General features: G+C 38.7%; 1 protein-coding gene across 1 annotated transcript in view; it reads left to right on the top strand.

The window, feature by feature from the left end:
* NECAB1 (N-terminal EF-hand calcium binding protein 1) overlaps positions 1–20,251 on the top strand; it is a 68,929-nt gene that overhangs the window by 27,161 nt on the left and 21,517 nt on the right. Inside the window, exons 4-5 of the mRNA XM_074816188.1 lie at positions 6,391–6,416; positions 8,796–8,893. Coding sequence (XP_074672289.1) covers positions 6,391–6,416; positions 8,796–8,893 — 124 coding nt within the window. The remainder of the gene's footprint in view (positions 1–6,390; positions 6,417–8,795; positions 8,894–20,251) is intronic.

The following is a 20,251-nucleotide window of genomic DNA, read 5'->3' as shown; positions in this document are numbered from 1 at the left end:
AGCTATTGAGGCAGACCTGGGGCACAGGCAACCTCCCAAAGATAGGGAGGTCCCATTAAGCCTTTGTGTGTGGCACAAGTTAAAGGTAAACAAACTATGCACAAGCCAGAGATGAGTTTGGTGAGGACCTGAGAGCCTTGGCCACCTGCAGTGCCGAGTGCATGCTGGGCATTTGGGAGAGTCTGTCATGCTGCATGTACTGCACTTGTAGGGATGGGACTTGGCACTATGGAGACACATCTACACTTGCATGTATATGTGTCAGCAGGGTGTCTTAAGGCTCCCTCATGGTCACTGAAGTCACTGGCACCTAAGAAGTAATTCTGCTCACATCACAGGTTTCAGCAGTATTGTCCAGGCATAAGGCATTTAAAACGCTCCCACCTGAGACAGCAGCCCAAGGTGGATGGGATGACACAGGAGAAGCAGCTGGGACATGGGTGGTAGGAGAAATGCTCGAGCATCTGTAAGACTAGATGCCTATGTTATATCCAATTACTCAGGCTTCTGCTAGCTGGTCTACTGAAAAATCCCCAACTCCATTGAATACACTGGGGCTCCTTTGCCTGACAGGGGAGGTTGGACACCCAGTGCACATATGGTCGTCTACGTTGAGGACTCAGCCCCAAAATTAATCCACTTTCCTCTCACCTGCCCAGATCTTCATTAGATGCAAGTTCTGCCCTTGGGTCAAAAGAGAAATGCTGAGATCATCTGCCTGGCTAGCAAAGTCCAAAAGGGTATCAATTTGATGTCTGAGAGCAAGAAGTTGGTTAGCATTATCCTTGCAATCGAAGGAACCCATCCGACTGCATTACCTGCAGCTCAGTACTGTGCACTGAAACTAAAATGAAATGCATGTTATATGGGACCACAGTGCTTCCTTCAAGACTCTGGTTGTAAAGATAATAATGACAAATCCTCCATAGCTTAACAGGAATCTAAGGATAGTAATTATCTGTGCCTTGGATGGTTTTCTTTTGTTTCAGTTGGGAGGCATATTTTAGTCTCATACTGGTTTATCATGGTTCAATACAAGTACACAGAAAAAAATAATGAACTTTTAAGTACAATGAGGAAAAAAAAAGATTTATTAAAGACAGCAGGAGACAGACAGACTCTTTAATTAGATGGACTGCAGATAAGTGAAAAGTGTTTTTTCTAAAAAGGAATTATTGAATGCAAAAAATTGCAGGAGGAAAATAATACATTGGATTTTGACCATTTTTTTTAAACTAGATCTTTGAGATTAAATAAGAACTTCAGGCACATGGTGCAGCACTGACATCGGAAAGGTGTGTTTGCTATTTAAGTGACATAATTGCAGCTATTGGTCTTAACTCTCAGACATTTCAAGACAATAACTACAGAAATCAGTTTGGAAATGAAGTACAGAGAAAAAGGAAAGATACTGGTCAGAATGAGCTGATTATACAGTTTAGTATTTCATGGCTGAATAAAACAAGTTCACTGAGAATGATTTACACAGTCCTGATGCTAACAGACCCTCTGGTCAGACAGACAAGCTGCAAATAGAGTTGCTTGGAAATTTTCCATATGAATGGTTATTTTTAATGGGAAATTCAGCTCTCTGCAGAAAAAATGACAATTATTCACACTGGGAATATCAAATGGTAATGAGTAGTTTCAACTGCATTGACCTGAATGGAGCTGACCTAGAATGTTTCATTTCAGTTCAGTTCTTCAGAAGATAACATTGGCTTCCTAGCAGTGAGCTCATTGCTTAATGGTAGGTGTAGTTTGGGGGCCTAGTCCCTTCCATGATCTGGGTTTCCCAAATAATCACAGCAGTTGTAGTATCTCTATCAACATATGCATTTCCAAGGAGTTTAATAGACCAAAATAAACATTTTATTATGTGTAAGAATAGATAATTTAATCTCAGGTTTTTTAAAAAAATAATTTTCGGACAAAACCAGGAGTTGAAACATTATCATCTTCTACAAGGTAAAAACTGAAATTTGCTCTTTGTGGCAAAAGAGCCACCATGATGTTGCCTCTCATCTCCTCATTTAGGTTGGTGTTATTCAGACTCTGCTAAAAAAACATAGCTCTGCAGCCCTAAGTACAGTTCTCTACAGATTTTAGCATGCACTGCGACTTTTAATAGTATTAAGGTGTTTTTAGCAACACAGAGACTGTTACAGCTGGCATGGTTAAGGTGGCCAGCCAGCTATGTAGTCATTGCATCATTGTGAATCATTGCCTAATGCAAAGAGCTAGGGGGTTTATTTTTCAGACAAGTTAATAGTCAGGAAAAAAACCTGTATTCACTCCTGTAGTCCTGCCACAGACATAGCAGTAAGTGATGATTCTGAAGTTATCACTTGGGCTGGAGCTAAGCATAAGCAAACTAGGAAATTATTTAATGCAGCAAAATGTGGGACATTAAAACAGCTGTGATCCCACTGCCTGTGTCAAAGACCAGAAAGCCAAGCTGGCTGCTGCCTTTGAAAGGCCAGAGGGTGCACAGTCCAGCTAGCCCTGGGGTTGAAGAGCAGCAGTGTCCTCAGGGCAGCAGGAAGTTTGGCTCCCCAGGGACCAGCCCCGGGATCTCAGTCCCACTTTTGCTCCTTCTTCACACTCTCCTTTTTCTGTGGCAAGAGGCCAATGCCTCGGCTTGTCCCCACACCGCATCCTACTGGCAAAAGGCAGTTTTGCCTCCACTGATAAGAAACCTTGAGCAAACCTGAACAATAATGTCTTTGCTATTGCAAAGGAGCTGTGAAGCAGAACATTCTTAAAATGGAAGCGCACGCATAAGACTCCTTTGCAAACACCCTCTGTAGTGTTGCAGCACTTACCTCATTTTGCTGACTTGAAGTGGGATGGTATGCAGGCTTTCTTGTTGCAAAGAGCTTACAGCTTTTTGGCTGAGATTGTCCATGGATGGTTATTCAGTTGCCCTTGCACAGGCTAAGTAACACTTAAATCCTTTCAGTCATAAATTATATGCTTCTGTTTAACAATAGGAGATACCAGCCTCAAACTTTCCTCCCTAAAGCCAAATTTAGCAAAGAGATGTGCAAATGGGACCCAAAAAAGAGTTGATTCAAGCCTCTGAAATAAATCCTTCTCATATCTGAGAATGAAGAGAGATCTGAAGAAGAAAGTATTATCTTTCTTCAGCTATGATAGTCATGGCAATGAATTTCCTAAATTGCTAGTTCATAAAGTCTTTCGTAGTATTGTATTCTTCAATAAAATAAATGCTTTAGATGCCAGAGTCCATACTTTATATATAATTCCTGTACTGAAGAGATGTCATTGCCTCTTATTGTGGCCCAGGGAAAATATGCAGATTTTCTGCTGGTACCTCTGCCTAGAGGTGCCTTTTGTATGTGTCAGGTCAGTGGATGGGGCTGTGGATCGGTGGATTCACACCAGTGGATGGGTGGAATAGCTTTGACCTTCCCTCCTCCCTGGCTGGCCCCAGTCCACAGCTGACTGTGGTGGGCAGAACAAGAGTGTAATCACAGCTGCTTTGCACTCCTACATTTTGGGCCATTTCCAGAGGTACCACAAATAGGCACTTTTGCCATAGTTCATTCAAGTGAATTTGCTTATGTTTCTGTCGCTGAGCAACAGGTATGATGGACTTTGTAATGATCAGGACTGCTCAGTGGAATAGTTGTAATAGTCCTTTAAAAATAGCTCATGTTAATAGGTAGAGAACATTTTAGACACGAAGTCAGACATGTGAAAGGACTGCATTTAGTAGTCAGAAAGCAAATTGAGAGCAGAAGTTTAAAAAATGATTGTGCTGACATGCCATGAATGCATTTGGCTACACCCTATGCTTTGGGTGTTTATCATGAGTGGAGTGCTGGCGCCTGGCTGTGAGTCATCCAGCAAATATTGCAAATAACATGTTCAGCATTTCCAGATTATAGGTCTAAGCAGAAGCATCCTTGGCATACGTACCCACTGAAATGATGAACAGGTGCCCATTATAAACCTGAGGATTGAGTTGCAGAAACAGCCCTCTGGTATGCACCTCACTCCTGTACTATTCAATATATTCCAAACTTGTTTAATTGTTTCTGTAGCATCCTTCAGGGAGCTTAAAATTGTATACAGGAAAAGAATTTCTAGGTTTGTTCATGACTGTTTGAAGCAGCATGTTATTATATCTGAGAGAATGAAATAATCAGTGACACAAAATTAATTTCCCTGCCTAGAACAGCATCCCCTTCAAATAGGATGCCAAGAACAGTGGAGCCTCAGAGGGTAGTTATAATAGAGAAAGAAATACTATGAGTATGCTAGACCAAAATCCATGCTCTTTACGTCATTTCTGTGTTCTGTCATGCTTCCTAAAAGCTGCTGCACAAATCACTTTGGACAATAATTTTCTCATTATTCAGGTGCCCAATTCTAACTGAAAATGTATTCAGCACCTAACTACTTTTCCATTTTTATTTGTAGTTCTTTTGCAGCTGTGTAGCTTCTGTCAATAGGACTAACAGCGATGTTCTGCTGACAGCAACACTAAAAGCCTCCACTACCATGATGTTGAGGATACTGCAGAAGAACAAGGACCAGAATGGATTTTAATATGAATTTGAAAAGACAGCGTGAATTTGACTGGCTAACAATGTGAAAAGCTCTTTTAAACACAGTCATCAAGCTGTACATTAAGAAATGCAGAAATGACTTTTACAAAGAGGAGGCATTAAGGCAGGTGATGTGAAGGGGCAGAAAATGCAGGGACAGTGAACAAAGACTAGGCATCATAACAGCCAACTCCTGACATTTAACATCATCATATTCGGTCACTGCTTTTTGACTCAGGCAATTTTCCGGCTTTTAGGGTTTCAGTTTGCATTCAAGGAATGAACACCTGGACCATTCAAAAAATTACTGTTGAACTGCAGAAGTGGTTGATCAGACACATTTGATCATTGATGCCACAGCGATCTGTGGTAAACAGCCTTAAGGAGTCACAGACACTTTTTCGCATCACACAGTCTGTTGACCTAAGAATTAAGTTTCTCAGCTTCAGCACCAATTCTTACAGACTATGAATTTCATTATACCTGCCAGCAAGGTCATTGGAAAAATCAGACACAAGACTCATTTGCAGCCATCCAACTTGGCCTGTTCAAATGCAGATAAGGTCACCTCCATTAATAAAGTTGTGAGAAAATCTCATTTACAACAGCAATTAAAAGTGTTCAGAAGTTTTTATAGCCCTGAGTATGCAAGTTTGTGACAACCCAGGATCCTGCAATTTCTGTCTGTTTCTCTCCTTCATGAAATAAAAGCCAGATGTATGGAAGTTAGCATTGATGAAAGGGACTTTTAAGATAATACCGTGTCATCATTTTATTAAAAGGTCAATAAAAAAATCCCATTAAAAAGATAAGTGAAAAAATCCTAAGTGCAATCAGCCATTCAATATTCACCCCTCAGCAAGATTCAAAAAAGGACATTCATGCTTATTAAGTTTCTTTAATAACCAGTTTCTTCTCCTCCTTGGAAGAAAGTCAATATGCTTACTTTCAGAATTGAGCTGTAGGTCAAATGTTTTGTCTTTTGACTATTAAAGTCTCAGAGAGGAAATATTGCTTAAGAGAGAAAATATCGCTTAAGAGTTGAGCAAGATGAAATCTGTTTCAAGTGAACAGTTTTGAACGGTATAGAATACTTGCATGTATTTGTATAATGTTGGCATGGGAATATGGCAATACAGCTATACTTTTCATATCACTAATTTTGCTGAAGTTAGTACTGGTGAACGGCAGGTTTATGGCCAGGAAGTCTTAGAAATTATGTGTGCTGATGGGCTATGTCAGATTCTATCTTCCTACTGTACTGTCTCTCCCATGGAGCAGTGAGGATTACAACCTGGAGAAAGTTATTGGGTTTTCCCTCATTTAGCACGAAGGGTCGAGCTTTCTGAGCCATGCTGTCCAGCATGACAGTCACAGAAGAGAAGTACAGGCAGAAAGGTGGGGAAAAAAACTATTTCTGGTGTTCAGATGGATTTCTGCCAGCACTGGGAACAAATGCATAAAGCTTGAGGAGCAATGACTGCACCATGACGCACAAAGGCTGGGCGAGGAACTTCAAAGAGGGTTGTTGGTGAGTAGGAAGGTGACAGTGGGAACACAATTGGGAAGCAGGGCTGTACCTGCAGACAGCTTCAGGGATGCTGCAGCACAGCTACAGCCTTTGGCTTGGAACAAGCCTCCCTAAGGCAGCAGAGCAAGGCCAGCAAGGGCCAGGCACTCACATCTCCTCCTAGAGCCCAGGTAGGGAGGCTTCATATCCCAGTCAGGCTAATCTTTGAGTCCTACTATTTACCAAACCAAAAAAAAAAAAAATTACTAAACGCACTAACTGTCTATTCTTTTATCTTCCCAGCAATCTTGACACAGAAGAACTCTGCGGTAAGTTCCTTTTTGGGCAAGAACATAATCTATGCCTGCAGCAGCCCTGTGCAAGTGAACATACCGTGTGATATGATTTTTTTTTCTGTTTAATGTTTGTAGCTCAAATAAAAATAATTTCCATTGAAAGAACTCCTGGGAAAATGCAGATGGCTTATAATCTTTCAGACTCTTGTCATCCATTACACACAGAAATTACTTTGAAAATATTTTTCCTAATCAATAGTTCACATTCTCTGAGCTTGAAGATCTGTTCCAATTAAAAGATAGATAACTTTTATTTCCCTTTCATGTGAGATATTTTTTATATTTAGCTTATCACTTTCAGAGGTATGAGTGCTTTAGCAATTTTGAGATTGTCCTATTAGTACCCCACTAGAGGAAAATTTATTACTTTCCTCCAACTTGAAGCAGTAAGAACAGCAGTTTGACAAGTTCTACTGTCCTTCATCACAGAAGACTCCTGCAAGGCCTGGAATTTTGCTCTGTTATCCGTTTCTGTACCCTATTCTGGGCTGTGAGTCATTTCACCAAAATCCTGTTTGTTCTCCAGCTGATCTTACAGCACCTGATTTAGGAGTGCTCCTTGCAGCAGAAAACAATTCACAGAAAATTTCTGCAAGTCCTCCAACTAAATTAAAAAAAACCCCACAGTTATACTTGTCAAAACTAGCCTATTTCTGAGAGAAATATGGTAGCCTGATAAAATTTCCAATGGTCAACAATATCGAAGACCTATAAAAGCTGAAAATGCTGTCAAATTAAATGCTAGTTCACTTACCCACAGAACAACCCTACCCATAGCCGAGAACCCACTAAAAGGCACCTCAGCCTGTGGCTTATAAATATATGACAAGAGCCTCAGCTGAAGTGAATTGGGCTGTGACAAGTTCTGCTGGTTGAGCATCTGGCCAAAATTACGTAAAGCTGGACAAGGAAGACAGGTGGTTTTGTTCCACAAGGGTTCACTGCTGCTGCACTGGAGACTTACAGGTTTACTCAGCACCTGACCTCACTAGCTACCTCAGACTGGCCAGAGGGCTGAGGAGGGTGTCAGCCTGGCACTGGCTCTGTTTTCAGTCTGTTTTGGTTAAATATGGGCTTTTTCAGCTGTCCTTTAAATTTTTCATTGTTTGCCCCTATGGTGTTTCTGATCTGTGACTCTGGTACTGAGTTTACGCAATACATGTTTAAGCTAGTGATTAGACAGCTCTTCCTGAGTTATCTTAGTTCTCCTCAGATATGAAGCTTCATTTCCAGGATACTAATTCACAGTACATTTTCATTCTAAATCATTTCATTCAACCTCTCAGCAATACGAGGTTATGTTGCAATGTTCCTGAAGCCTTATGCTTTCATGACTCCCCTGAGAAGCTCATGCTGACCTCTTAAAAGCTTCAAAGTATTGCTATTTATTATTTCAAATAGCTCCTATCTAATCTTGTTCTTCCTGTCTGTCATTTAGTTGTTGTTTTTCATGCTCTTCCAGGTATCTGATGTCTGAATGCCTTGTCTAACACAGTCTCTACCTTTAACATAAATTTCTTCCTTTCTTTTTCACATTTTTTCCTTTCTGTACCTCCCTCTAGTGTATTTTGCCACATCGACCAAATGGGAACTCAGGTTGTGATTTCCCAGGTTTGCCTCCTCCTGTTGCTGTATCTCTCTGAGTTATGCCCCCTGATTTTACATCAGCTCTTTCTGTTAAAACGTCCTTTGCTTTGAGCAGCTACACAAGGTCATCCTGCAATTTATGTTATTCCCATGATTTTTGTTAAAAGGATTCTGCATGGATCCTATTTGTTGAAAATATAATTACAGTACCTGGGACTAGAAGCTTATCTGGCCAACTCATGGTGTCTTTGTTTCTCAGAAAGAAACAACTAGCCTCAGCTGACCCCAACTGACAACAGCCCCTACTTGATCTTACTCCTTTAAGGGCTTTACCAGAATTATTTATTTTTGTATCAATATAATCAGATTTAGTAGATACACATGAAAACTTCATTTCTTGACAGAAACTGTAGACTATTTAACTGAAAATCCAATTTAGAAAGAAAATGTAGATATTTTTAAAATATCTGTTTCAGCTGTCAAACAGATACTTTAAATTTTTGTCAATTTGGCACCTCATTTATTGAAAGAAAATGTTTTGAAACACTGATTCAGTATTTTGAAGTACTCCAGGAATGATTTTGAGGGGAAATAATAAAAAAAATTAAAATAAAATAATCCTTTTCATTGTAACTCTTGTTGATTTTATATATTTAGATAGTTAATAACACCATAACAGAATTCCAACTTGATAAAATTGATATTTACTGAAATATTGATTTTTCAGGTCATTTATAGGTGACATGGGTTTTTTTCTTCTTCTAGAATATTTTTCCCAGCACTTAGGAGAGTATAAAAATGTCCTATCTGTCTTGGAAGACTTAAACATAACTGTACTGAGGGCAATGGACAAAACAAAGAAAGTAAGTAAAAATTGTGAAATTTTATTTACATTGTACATTTTGTTTATTTGAGCATATATCCAGTATTTTTTTAAATCTAGATAAAGTTACTAATTCATATTTAAGTTCTTCCACATATACATGTTTGTAGCAAAAGTCCAGTAGGAAAAGGCTTGTCAAAATGGTTGAGTATCAAAGATGTAAAGTTCTTTCTGCAAAGAATCACAGTTTGGATATAAGCAAAATTGTCTTTGAGAATGATCTGAAGAATGTTCTTCATATCATCATACCAAGAGAGGGTTCCATTTCCCATGCCAAATGTGGGTAAGTATTATCAGTATATCAACATTTGAAAATAGTCTGAATTTGAAAAAATAATCCAAGTTTTTGAAGTAGAAAACATGTTAGTATAAGATGCTAATGATTTAAACTATATTAATGACAACCATTAAATTAGGTAGGCAAGAATCATTGGAGACATACTGGGGACTCGTATTAAATTGTATTAAATGTAGATTCCAGGATAGTTTAAAAAGATTAAAAAAGGTTGTAATATCTCTCCCCATGTTCCCTGAAGCTGAATCCCAGTACTCTCATGATTATAAAACTATCCTTTAGGCAGCGGCTGTGCATCCCAACTACTTAGTCCCAAAACATAACTGGCCAATGTAAAACACTTGAAAGTATTTCTGATAGTAAAAACAGAAGACGTAGAAATTTGGGTTGAGTGAAACCTCCTGACCAAGAACAAGATTTCATTTCCATTTCAGGCATTTTAAACAAAAGCAGTGTTCAGAGTCTGCAAAGAGGAGGTGTTAGGGCTGTTGCCCACCAGCGCAGCAAGGGGACATTCACCCCGGAGGGAAGAGATGTTTCTCAGGAGAAGCTGTTTCTCTGTCCATCTGTCTGATGGGGGATGTAGCCATGCTGCAGGATATGCTAGATGGCTGATCCACTTGGCACTCGATGCATTACAGTCATACCTACTCGTCTGTTCAGACCTGCTCATTCATTCAGACATCCCAGCTAGATGTCTGATCAGAAGTGCATCAAGACATTGGGTAATCACTTCTTTTCCCCGGCTAAACAGCTAAATATTATGTGCCAGGTGGAACAGCTTCAAAGGGTGAGGGAAAGCACAAACCAGGGAAGGAAGTGAACCTAGATCCTCCAAACCTGTCCCCAGACCTGCACCACAAGGTTATTCACTGGAAGGCATCAAGAACAGAAATTTCAGCCAAAAGCATTCAGTGAGATCCCATGGGGGTGAAAAACCTGTAGTTTTCAGTCAATCAATGGAGAGATCAATGGGGAGAAAGCTGTGCTTCTCTAGAGAAGCTGTTATCTGTGGCATTCGGGTGTTTGCAGGAGTGCAGTACTCATACATTTTACATGAACTGCCAAAATAAAAACCTGAAAGTGCAGCTTATTTATTTAGAGTTTGAGACAGTAAGCTGAATGTGTCTCCGTTCATGCTGTGCATCTTCCACTCCTAATGAAGTGAATGTGTGCTAACGCACTGCCTCATTGAGCTGGACACTAAAAAGCAACAGATCAGTTTATTGTAGATATGCATATTTTTAAAAAAATTAGCCCTGTGTATAAACTACTGCTAAAGGGCAGAATATGTCATCTGATAACTACTGGAAGTAAATAGAAGATGGCATTTAAGAATTCAGAAGTTAATTACAGGGAGGAGTCCTGGTAGACTAATCAGAGTTTTAAGAAGTAATCATTGGCCTGACTAGAAAAATGGATAAGAAAATCTGGAATATTAATGAGTGTTTCATTTGTCTGCTTGAAGAACCCATTTAAAAAATAACCAAACCACAGTTTCTCTGAATTTTATTTTCCTGAGTGGAGATTCAAGCTTAATGAGTTTTCTGTCTTTCAGGAATATTCCAACTGACTATTCATTAGAGGTGGCAGAACTAGAGCAAGGCTAACAGTGGAAAAACACTTTTAATTCCAGTTAGTAGAAACAGTGTGTGAACACAGTCAAAGAGCAAATGTGTCCTCAAATATTCTAAAATAGAGCTTTCTGCCAAGGATATGCCCAGCAGCTACAGCTTTGCATGGAAATTAAATTCCCAATTCAAAATCGGGATTATTCGCAACAGGAAATCAGTTCTCAGGAAACAGATAGGTTATATGACCTCACTACCTGATAAATCATTGGAGTGCAAAAATTAAAATTTCCGTCTTAAATAGTCCAACCTTTTATTGAAGTTTATGGTTTAAAATCTGGAATATACCCATCTAAAATCAGAGCTGGGGGTGCAGCAAAAACTAGTTAGCATATTGAGATAGCATGGATAAATTATGTTCCTCACCAGTGACACGCAAGATGTGATGTAGCTCCTAGCTCAAGTTGACTCCCCAGCTCAGGCAAGCAGGTGCTCAGAAATGGGTAGTTTGGTTATGAATGGCCATTGGCATGTATCCAGAACAAGGCTTGGGTTTCCTCTCCTAGTGCAAAACAAAACTTTGTCACTGCTCTGCCATTGTAGCCACCTAATCCTTTGAATAGTCACTGAGTAATGGGAGCATTTATTACTATCTTCTAAGCCACCATCTAGTTGGAAAATTCATATATAGGAAAAAAACCCAGAATTGAAGACCTGCACCTTGAGAGCTATAAAGACATAGTGTATCTACAGTGGCTAGGTCAGTTCCCAGTGACCAAGACCAAATTTTCCTATTAAAATCCAAAAGTAAAAACTGTTGACATTGAACCTGAACTCCACTCTGCAGAGCATGGGGCTGATGACGGACCTAGTTCTCAGGGTTGCTGTGAGCTTTCCATCCCCTCTGACTTTTTGTGGATTGGAGAAGGCTCAGCACCTCTATCAGTCTGTGCTAAACTTTCCCAGAGTGCATGCCACTTCAGGTAGGCAGCTCATTCAGTCTTAAATATTTGGGGGGAAAAAGGAGCAACTTGGTACTTCATTCATTTTATTTATCCAGTTTAGAGTCAGATAAGCAATCACCACTCAGTCCTTCCTATAGAAAATCCCTGCTTTCCTACCAATTCAAGTTGCCCATACTCAGTAGGTACTTTGCACGAGAGGCAGCTGTGGAATTGGAGCCCTAGAAAAATTGTTCAGCTTCAGTTTCCAAGGAAACCCTGGAGAAGGTGGATGTGTCAGTCTTCAATGAAAAACTGAACAGGGGATCAGCATGTCTGAAAAATCTAAAAACCTAATCTATAAACCCTCCTTATTCCAGATAAAGACAGAACTAGAAATTAAAACCCCCTAATATATGTAGTTTAATAGACTTTTCTTTACTTTTTGGCATATGCTAATCTAAGTTTGATAACACCAAAGTGTGTAGCATTATTTGACTCACAACCAGAAATCCAGAAATTATTTGACTCACAACCAGAAACTTGACTCACAAAGTACAAGTGTGCACCAAGTAGATTTTTCACGTTGTCTTGGTTTTTTAATTCACGTTCACTTTTGAAAATCACATACATTAATGAATAGATACCTTGGGTTTTGTTTACAAATATTCCCAACCTGTTCAGCCTTTAGTTGGAAAGATCCTCCACCAAGAGCAACTGGAGTTTGGCTTGCCTACAGACTTCTGGATTTGACTCAAGATCAACCAAATTGTCCCCATCACTCGAATTATTTCCATGTGTAGATATCTTTAACCCAACAGATTAGCAGATAACTGACTCCTGCAAGGTAATTGCAGCATAATTTCTGTGTACTTCATTGCCATCTGTGGTTTGAAAGGGTTGCCAGCACAGCTTTCTTGAACAGAGTTTTTCTCCAGTCTTCCAGTCCTGTACTATCTGAAAGTGAAAATATTGAGTCATCTGTGGAAAAAAATGTTCCATTGTGTTGGCAGGTTCAAGAAACTTTGAAACCAGCTTTATTTTCACCATTCTGGGGCCAGATCCCTCCAGCCTAACCAAACTAAATAGCACCTGGGAAGAGAGAAGGCCCTTGGTGATGTAGGAGTGGTCCATGCTCTGTTGCTTGAAGGGAAGGTGCTAAGCTAAAAATGCAGAGAAATAGATATAGAAAGACCATCTTTCAGCAGGGAAAACTGAGTTGTGTTTGCAAGCAACATACTTTTAACTTTACAAGACAGCTTACCAAAGGATGCTGGGGAAGCTACAGCCCTTCTGTTTTGCTGCTGGTCTCTTGTGTTTTATCCTTACACAAGGAAGAGAAACACATATCAGGACTTTTAGAGGGACTTGTGGCATTTGATATTTGATAACTTCTCTCCTTAGGATGGAGAGTCGTCTGCATGAGATGCTTTTACAGGAGTGATGAGGACAGATTAATCATTGGTGTCAGTTGTTTTTCTTGTACCTGCCAGGTTGATATTCTCCTGATCAAAGTACAAGCTGGGATAGTTCTGTTTATCTCATTTCTTCTTCATCTTATATATAAGAAGCATTAAAAATTAAAGACTCAACAAAACCACAAATGCATTTGAAGGCTTGTTTCTTTAAACCTTTTTTTTCTGACATCTTTTATAACAAAACACAGAAGCATACTTAATTAAAATATTTAATCTTAACTTTTTTATTATCCAAATAAACATAAAATTTTCAACAAACTGCATTTTTATTACATTCCATAGCTTGCAGTCACATATAAACACAATGAAGAGAAACATTGCAACCTGAAGCACAGAAAATAAAACCTGTCACTGAGTAATGATGTAGATAGGCTCAAATAGACCAGGTTTTTTAAAATGCTTGTCATCTTGGTTCTATTGACCTGTGAATACTGAAAATCAGAATTTACAGACTAAAGAACATGTCTTCCTTAAGTTATCAAGCCATAAAATTGTTGCTATTCAGTAAGAACAAGTTTTGCTCTATCATTTTTATTTCTGGTATTGCTATAGTTTATTGCAAATGCAACCTGCTGGTAGTGGTAAAGTATTCTGTACTCAGTAAACTAGCAACAGCTCATTTAAGCACCAAAAATGTCATTTTCATATGAAATTAAGTCAACAATATATAAGTGTTCAGGGGTTTAAACAGACATCCAGACATCTAGTGGTATTTTAGAAAACCTAAGGTATTCAGGGACGTCCAAGATATCTGCACAGGCCTGACAAATAGCACACAGGACCTGTAGGAGACCCAGGGCAGGATGAGTCCCCCTTCTGGGGCAGCAGCTGGAAACCAGGTGGGTCTCTGTAGGGCACCAGACTCTAGGTACTTCAATAGCTCTGAGGTCTCTGAAGGGATTTTCCCAGAGGAACTGTCTTACAGAGGAAGAGCTGGTAATGGTTTACACTGATCTGACAGTGCCCGTTTAAAGTTCACTTTTTTTCACCAGCTGAAGAGCATTCCCCTCTCCTCCTGCCTCCTGCCTTCCCTTTTGCCAACCACATGGGGTCATTTTCCAGCCGGGATGGGTGTTCCCACTGGCACCCACACAGTGAAGGCTGCTTCCTCGGGAGAGTGGCACCAAGTTGGGTTTTTTTCCTTGCAGATGCAGAGTCTGTGTAGTACTCATGGGGGCCATGCTGTGAGCTGTCTCAAAAGTGACATAAGACCACCATACCTGTTGTAAAAGTGACCCAACCTCCAGCAACAAAAAGCTTTTTATCTAAGCTGTTTCTTAGATTATATTGGTTATATTTATTAGATCATATATTTCAAAAGGAAATAGTGCAATAGATTATTTTTTTTAAGTAAACTGAAACTGACTTTTAGAGTTAGTGCTTATAAGATGAAACTTTGATCCAGTGAGTAAGAGTGGAGCTTGACCCTCTATAACTTTATGTGTGAAGCGCAAATCCAACAACTATAATGCAACAGCAACCTCCTGGATGGACTTGGGCAGAACTTTTGTACAGCCAATAGAAAACGTTTATGAACAGCAAAATGAGAAATTCAAATCTGAAGGGAACATCAAAATAACCAAGAACAGTAGGAAATTGTTTAAACAAATATTGAAGATTCCCTCTTAATCTGTTCTTGTGTCATATTTTCATCATCCTTATTTCATTGTTCTATTTCTTTACATCTCTTTTCTTCTTCAAAAGTACAGCAAAATCTTTCTAGCCAGAAGGTGCTTTGGCTAGACTAGTTATCATACAGTTTTTCAAAATGGAATCAAGAGAACGATGACCTCTGAGTGCACACTCCTCCTGTAAATACAGAGGTACAGTTCTTCTTTTGGAGGCAATAGCACTGCAGACTTCCATGGAAAGGAATGGCAGACAACTTAGGAAATGAGGGATGGGACACTGCAAATTTTCTACTTTTAAGACTCTAAAGTCTCATGTTCTTTGCTTTGGAGGGGCTTTCTTCCCTCCTTTGCAACTGTTTTATGAATGACACAAAAAGATTTGTCTGTGATGGCTGGGGACCAGACTTGGTTAGCTAGCAAACAAACACCACTTAAGCAGCAGTAACTATGACTGGTTTATACCCAGCATTTAAATATGCAAAACATAAACATATTCAGTTCAGTATGGAAATGAAAGATAATTCTTATTCAATAGAGCAGTCAAATTCTGGAATAGCCTTCCAAGCATTTGGGAGCAAAAAAACCTAACTGCTTTTTACATGTTGCTTGCAAAAACATAGAAGGGGGAGTGCATGGTGTGCAACAGCCAGATGCTGTGTTCAGTGACTGACACTGCATGTCTAATTCTTTGCTCCTGTGAAATCATTCAGTTTTCTGCTTTGCTCAAAAAAACCCCAAAGCTAAGTGAAGTCAATGAAGACTTGTTATTACTGGAAAACTTCTTGAATAGTCTAAAAATAGGAGCCAGTCAGAGAAGATTATAGGACCTGAAAGAGTAACACAGGGACATGCAATTTAGTTACTGATGCTGCATTTATAGTAATTATGTAAATCACTGCACTCTGGAGGGTTGATACTCATTAAAGACTAGAATACCTAGATTTTTTTATTGCCTATTTGAGTAATAGTAACAGTAGTGATTATGTAAATTATATCACAAAACAAAATAACTGAAAAAAAAGCTAGACAAGCATACGTCAACAATAGAGCTCCACAACTAACATTCTGTTTGAGCAAAAATGAAGTTTTAAATTTTGTTTGTTTGTTCTCTCAAAATTTGTGTTAAATTGGCTGGAACCACTTTTTGCACATGATTAGAATTTATTAACAGTTTCCACATAATCTAGTCTTGTTATCTTTGCAATTGCACTTTTTACAAATGCGCCTTTAGCAGAATGAATGTAATGAATAGCTGCTGCCAAAGAATAACTTAAGGCAGGTATCACTCAGTTTATCCTGATTATTCATTTTCATGCATTGGCTTTGAATCCAGTTAATTTGTTCCTTGCATTCATCACTAAGTTTTTTCAGCTCAGCATCAGTCTAAAATACCATAGTCCTCTCCCATCTTAATGTTTTAAGATGGACAAAATAACCAGATTCCACTGGAAATGAAATGCCAGAACAAAAAGGAGTTATTAATTTTATTATTCCTTACAAAGAAATAGAAATCTGTTTAAGATGAAGATTACACAAGACACTGAAGGCAGACAGATGAAGTTCAAGAGACAAGGAGCAGCAGTGGTATATACTGCAGCATACAATGATTAATACTTAATACTGTAAGCCAACTGACAAAAATACTGCAATGTAATGTATTTCTTAACTGCACACAGTTAATTCTTCCTGTATATTTGATTGTTTTAGGCTGTCTTCTAATGACAGTTATCTTTATTGCACTAAATTGGACATATATTGTATCTCCTTCCATTACAGTGAGTAGGGGTTTTGATTCTCATAATTTTTAGAGGTAGTAAGATATTGATTAAAAGATCATAGATGAAGAAGAGTTTCACAAAGAGTGAGTACTTTCTGAATTCCACATCAGAAAACATCCCCAGAATATTTATCATCCAGCTAGTCAAACAAACTGCACTCAGGATTTGTCCTTCTCGCATTAATGGTGTGTTTTCACATCCTATTAGGTATCTTCAGGTACCTTCAGTGGCTTGGCACCACTTGCATGGATGTCATAAATTAATACCATGGAGGGGAATGAGGATTGAAAGATCTCCTGTAAATTCATGCTTTTCACAGAGGAGACAGAAGGAAAGACAGAGCTAGAAAACCAATAAAAGATGTGGCTGCCCACAGATTAGGTATTAGGTGCCCTGCACTGCCAGTGCCCAGCCTCAAGAATATAAAATTGAATGGAGGAAAAAAAAAACATCCTACCCTCTGGACAGATGTTGACTATGTTGCAGCAAAAAAATGCATGAATTGTTGGGTCAAAAGAAGATTCTTCTAGTAAAAAATAGTTCAATTTTTCATTCTAAAAAAAAAAAAAAAGCAGTAATTTCAAGATTTCATACATACTGTTCATTCAAAGAAATGACAGGTATGGTGCTGCTCCCACCTCCATTTCTCACAGGCATTTAATTCAGCTCTAATATCAGACCAAACATGCCCCTCTACAATATTAACAGTGTTCAACATTAGATCTATGAAATGAGAGGATTCTAAAGCAGTTGTTGAAGAAAGTCCTAAAGACCAGACTTTCTTGACTGAACTCTGAATAATTGGCAAAGGTTTTTCAGTAAAAAATGGAAAAAAAGTGGAGTAAAGCAGATGCCTTCAATGCTTTTTTGTGCTGCTTAAGTTTCAAAACTTTATCAAGTTACAATTTTGGTGGGAATTTTTCCACCAGTCCTTTTTGAGTAATCAGAACTCAACAAGGGGATAAAAAGTAGTAACATCAAAATATGAGAGCAATAAATGAACTTGTTACTAAGCTCCAGCTGCACTAGGCTTTTAAGAACTGTTCCTATTTGCAGGCATAGTTGTTTCTCATATTCTGCTTTTCCTAGCTAAAATAGCTATAAAACGGATTAACTGCAGTCTGTAAATTCCTAAAAAGAACCATATGGAACATTTTTTCTTTTGACCATGGATGACCTGACCTAAATTCCTTGAGTTGTTTTTTTATCATTCCCTAATTTCTGATGAGACAGTCTTGTCAGCGGTTAGAACTGGAGTCTGGATACTTTTTGCATAAATTCATGTATTCAGGTGTTTGTCTGTAAACTCAGATGAAGAGAGGAATGCTGGTGGTAGTGCTAAATATATCACCAGTTGCACCCTACTGCAAGGCACAGAGGACCCTATGAATAAAGAGCTATTTTTATCTAGGGACATCATTAAATGAGGTTTTGGAATTTAATTTCATAGAATTTTCTAACTATAAAATTTATTTAAGATCATGACTACTAGTGCAAGTCAAGTCAAACGCAGATAAATTCAAAAAGCTGCAAGCGATGAATTCTGAGCAGTTGTGCAAGAATATTCCAGAGATTCACCCCTTTCCTTGGAGCTCCTTATCGGAGTAATGAAAACTCTTGGGAATTTCTTTGATCTTTTTTGTGGAAGTCTTATATCTACTGGGGCAGAAAGAAACAACACTCAAATTTTTGCTGGTAGCAGCTGGTAGTCAGAACTAAAAAAAACCAAACAAAACCAAATAACAAAAAGCCCCCCCCCCCCCCTTAATTAAGTTAATATCCATACCTTTAAACATAAAAGTGTATAGAAATAACTTCACAGCAGAAAACGAAACCTTTAAGCTAGCTATTCTCCTGTCGATACTTATGAAAACCACCAACAGCTTTGATGTTTTCCTTGTATTCTTACAACCTTCTCCCAGAAGCAATGGTATTACACATATCCCTGCCACCTGCTGACATAAAACACAGCCAAAACACAGTTTCTTGTCTCTAAGCTATGTGGTGCACTTAAGAGCATTTAAATAGGAGTTTTTATCCATGCATGAATTCTTTTGTGCTGTTCTGGTGGATGCTATTACAAATGTGTCTCAATATTCTCCTATAATCACCCACGGCTGCTTATTTTATTTCATTGCTTTTATGACAGCACTGCAAGCGCTTAGCAGAGGTTGTCACTGTTCCAGTTCTCTAGACAAAATTTAAACATGTAATTTATTCCAAATGTAACACTTCAATAAACTTGTAAAGTTTGTGCTGCATTCTAAAATTGAAGTTGAATCTATTTAATAGTTTGGCATGTTATGCCTTTGCTCACTCTTACAGTGAGGATTCTGTAAAAGTTGCATCTGTGTGAAGTCAACACAGTAAGCATCTCTGGATCTGGCTTCTGTTGAAATTACAATTTTACTCTGACTGTTCTGATTCCATCCAACAGTCTGAAGAATTAGATCTTAGTGATTGAAATGAAAAAGGTGTAAATTCTTTTTCATTTTAGTACAGTTATTCTGACTAATTTTATATCTTCAATTTAAAGTTGTAACCCAGGGCATTGTCCCACTAATATAGGGTCTAAACATACAGGACAGGAAACATTTCATGATCAAGGGAAAATTAAATAGATTGTTCCTTACTGAGTTTTGCTCAATGATAACTACTTTTCAGTTGCCTTGGGGATATTTTTTGTAAAGATAAGCGTAAATAATTTTTATGAAATTATTTTGATATGACATACAAAATAGGGAACAGAAAATTGCAGAGTAATATAAAAGTAATAAATAACTATTATAAGTAATGTTACAAATAAAATAAAGTACAAATATGTTACAAAGTGTTACATAGCATAAACTGCCATATATCAATATAGGAAGGAGAGGCCAAAGGGACTAGGTTTGGTCAGCCTGGAGAAGAGGCTCTGGGACAATGTAATTCTACTATCCAAAGGAGGGTTATAGAGAAGACAAAAGAACATTATCTTTTTCAGGGGCGCATAGCAAAAACATAGGAGGCAACTGCTACAGCTTGCAGAGGGAAAATGCTGACCAGGCAAATGGAGAATACTTTGCACAGTGGGGGTGGTGCAACACTGGACCAGGTTACCCAGAGAGATGGTGTAATCTCCGTCCTTGGAGATATTCCAAACTCAGCTGGACATGGCCCCAGGTGGCCTGAACTAGCTTTGAATTTGGCCCTGCTCTGAACAGGGGGTTGGAGTAAATGGCAGCCAGACATCCTTTCCCACTCTAAGTTTGTGGAGCTCTTGCCTAAACTCTCACCCCTTCTGAGAGATTTCAGAGTTATTTTTTGTCCCAACCAAGTTTAATTTGCTTGCCCCAAGTAAGTGAGCGCAGGTATCTCCCTCCTTCCCCATCTCAAGAAGCTGTTCTTCTGATAAGTGGATCAGCGTCATGTCAGGTCACACAAGGGCAGAGGATCAGGGCTGGCACCAGGGCTCAAGAGGATCAAGAGAGCCACTGAACCTGTAGTAATCCTGAGATGTGGACTCCCGTAAGAGATACCTAAGCCCTGCCTCCTCCACCTTTATAAAAGAACCTCTTTTGCACCTTTTAAGATAGCCATAAGCCAGTTTTAAAGACCGCTGTGACCTTTTCCACAGGGAAATTACTAATTATGTGTATTTTCAG

Source organism: Strix aluco, chromosome 1, assembly GCF_031877795.1.
Source record: "Strix aluco isolate bStrAlu1 chromosome 1, bStrAlu1.hap1, whole genome shotgun sequence".
NCBI classification, from domain to species: Eukaryota; Metazoa; Chordata; class Aves; order Strigiformes; family Strigidae; genus Strix; species Strix aluco.
This window is presented reverse-complemented; position numbering and strand designations above follow the sequence as displayed.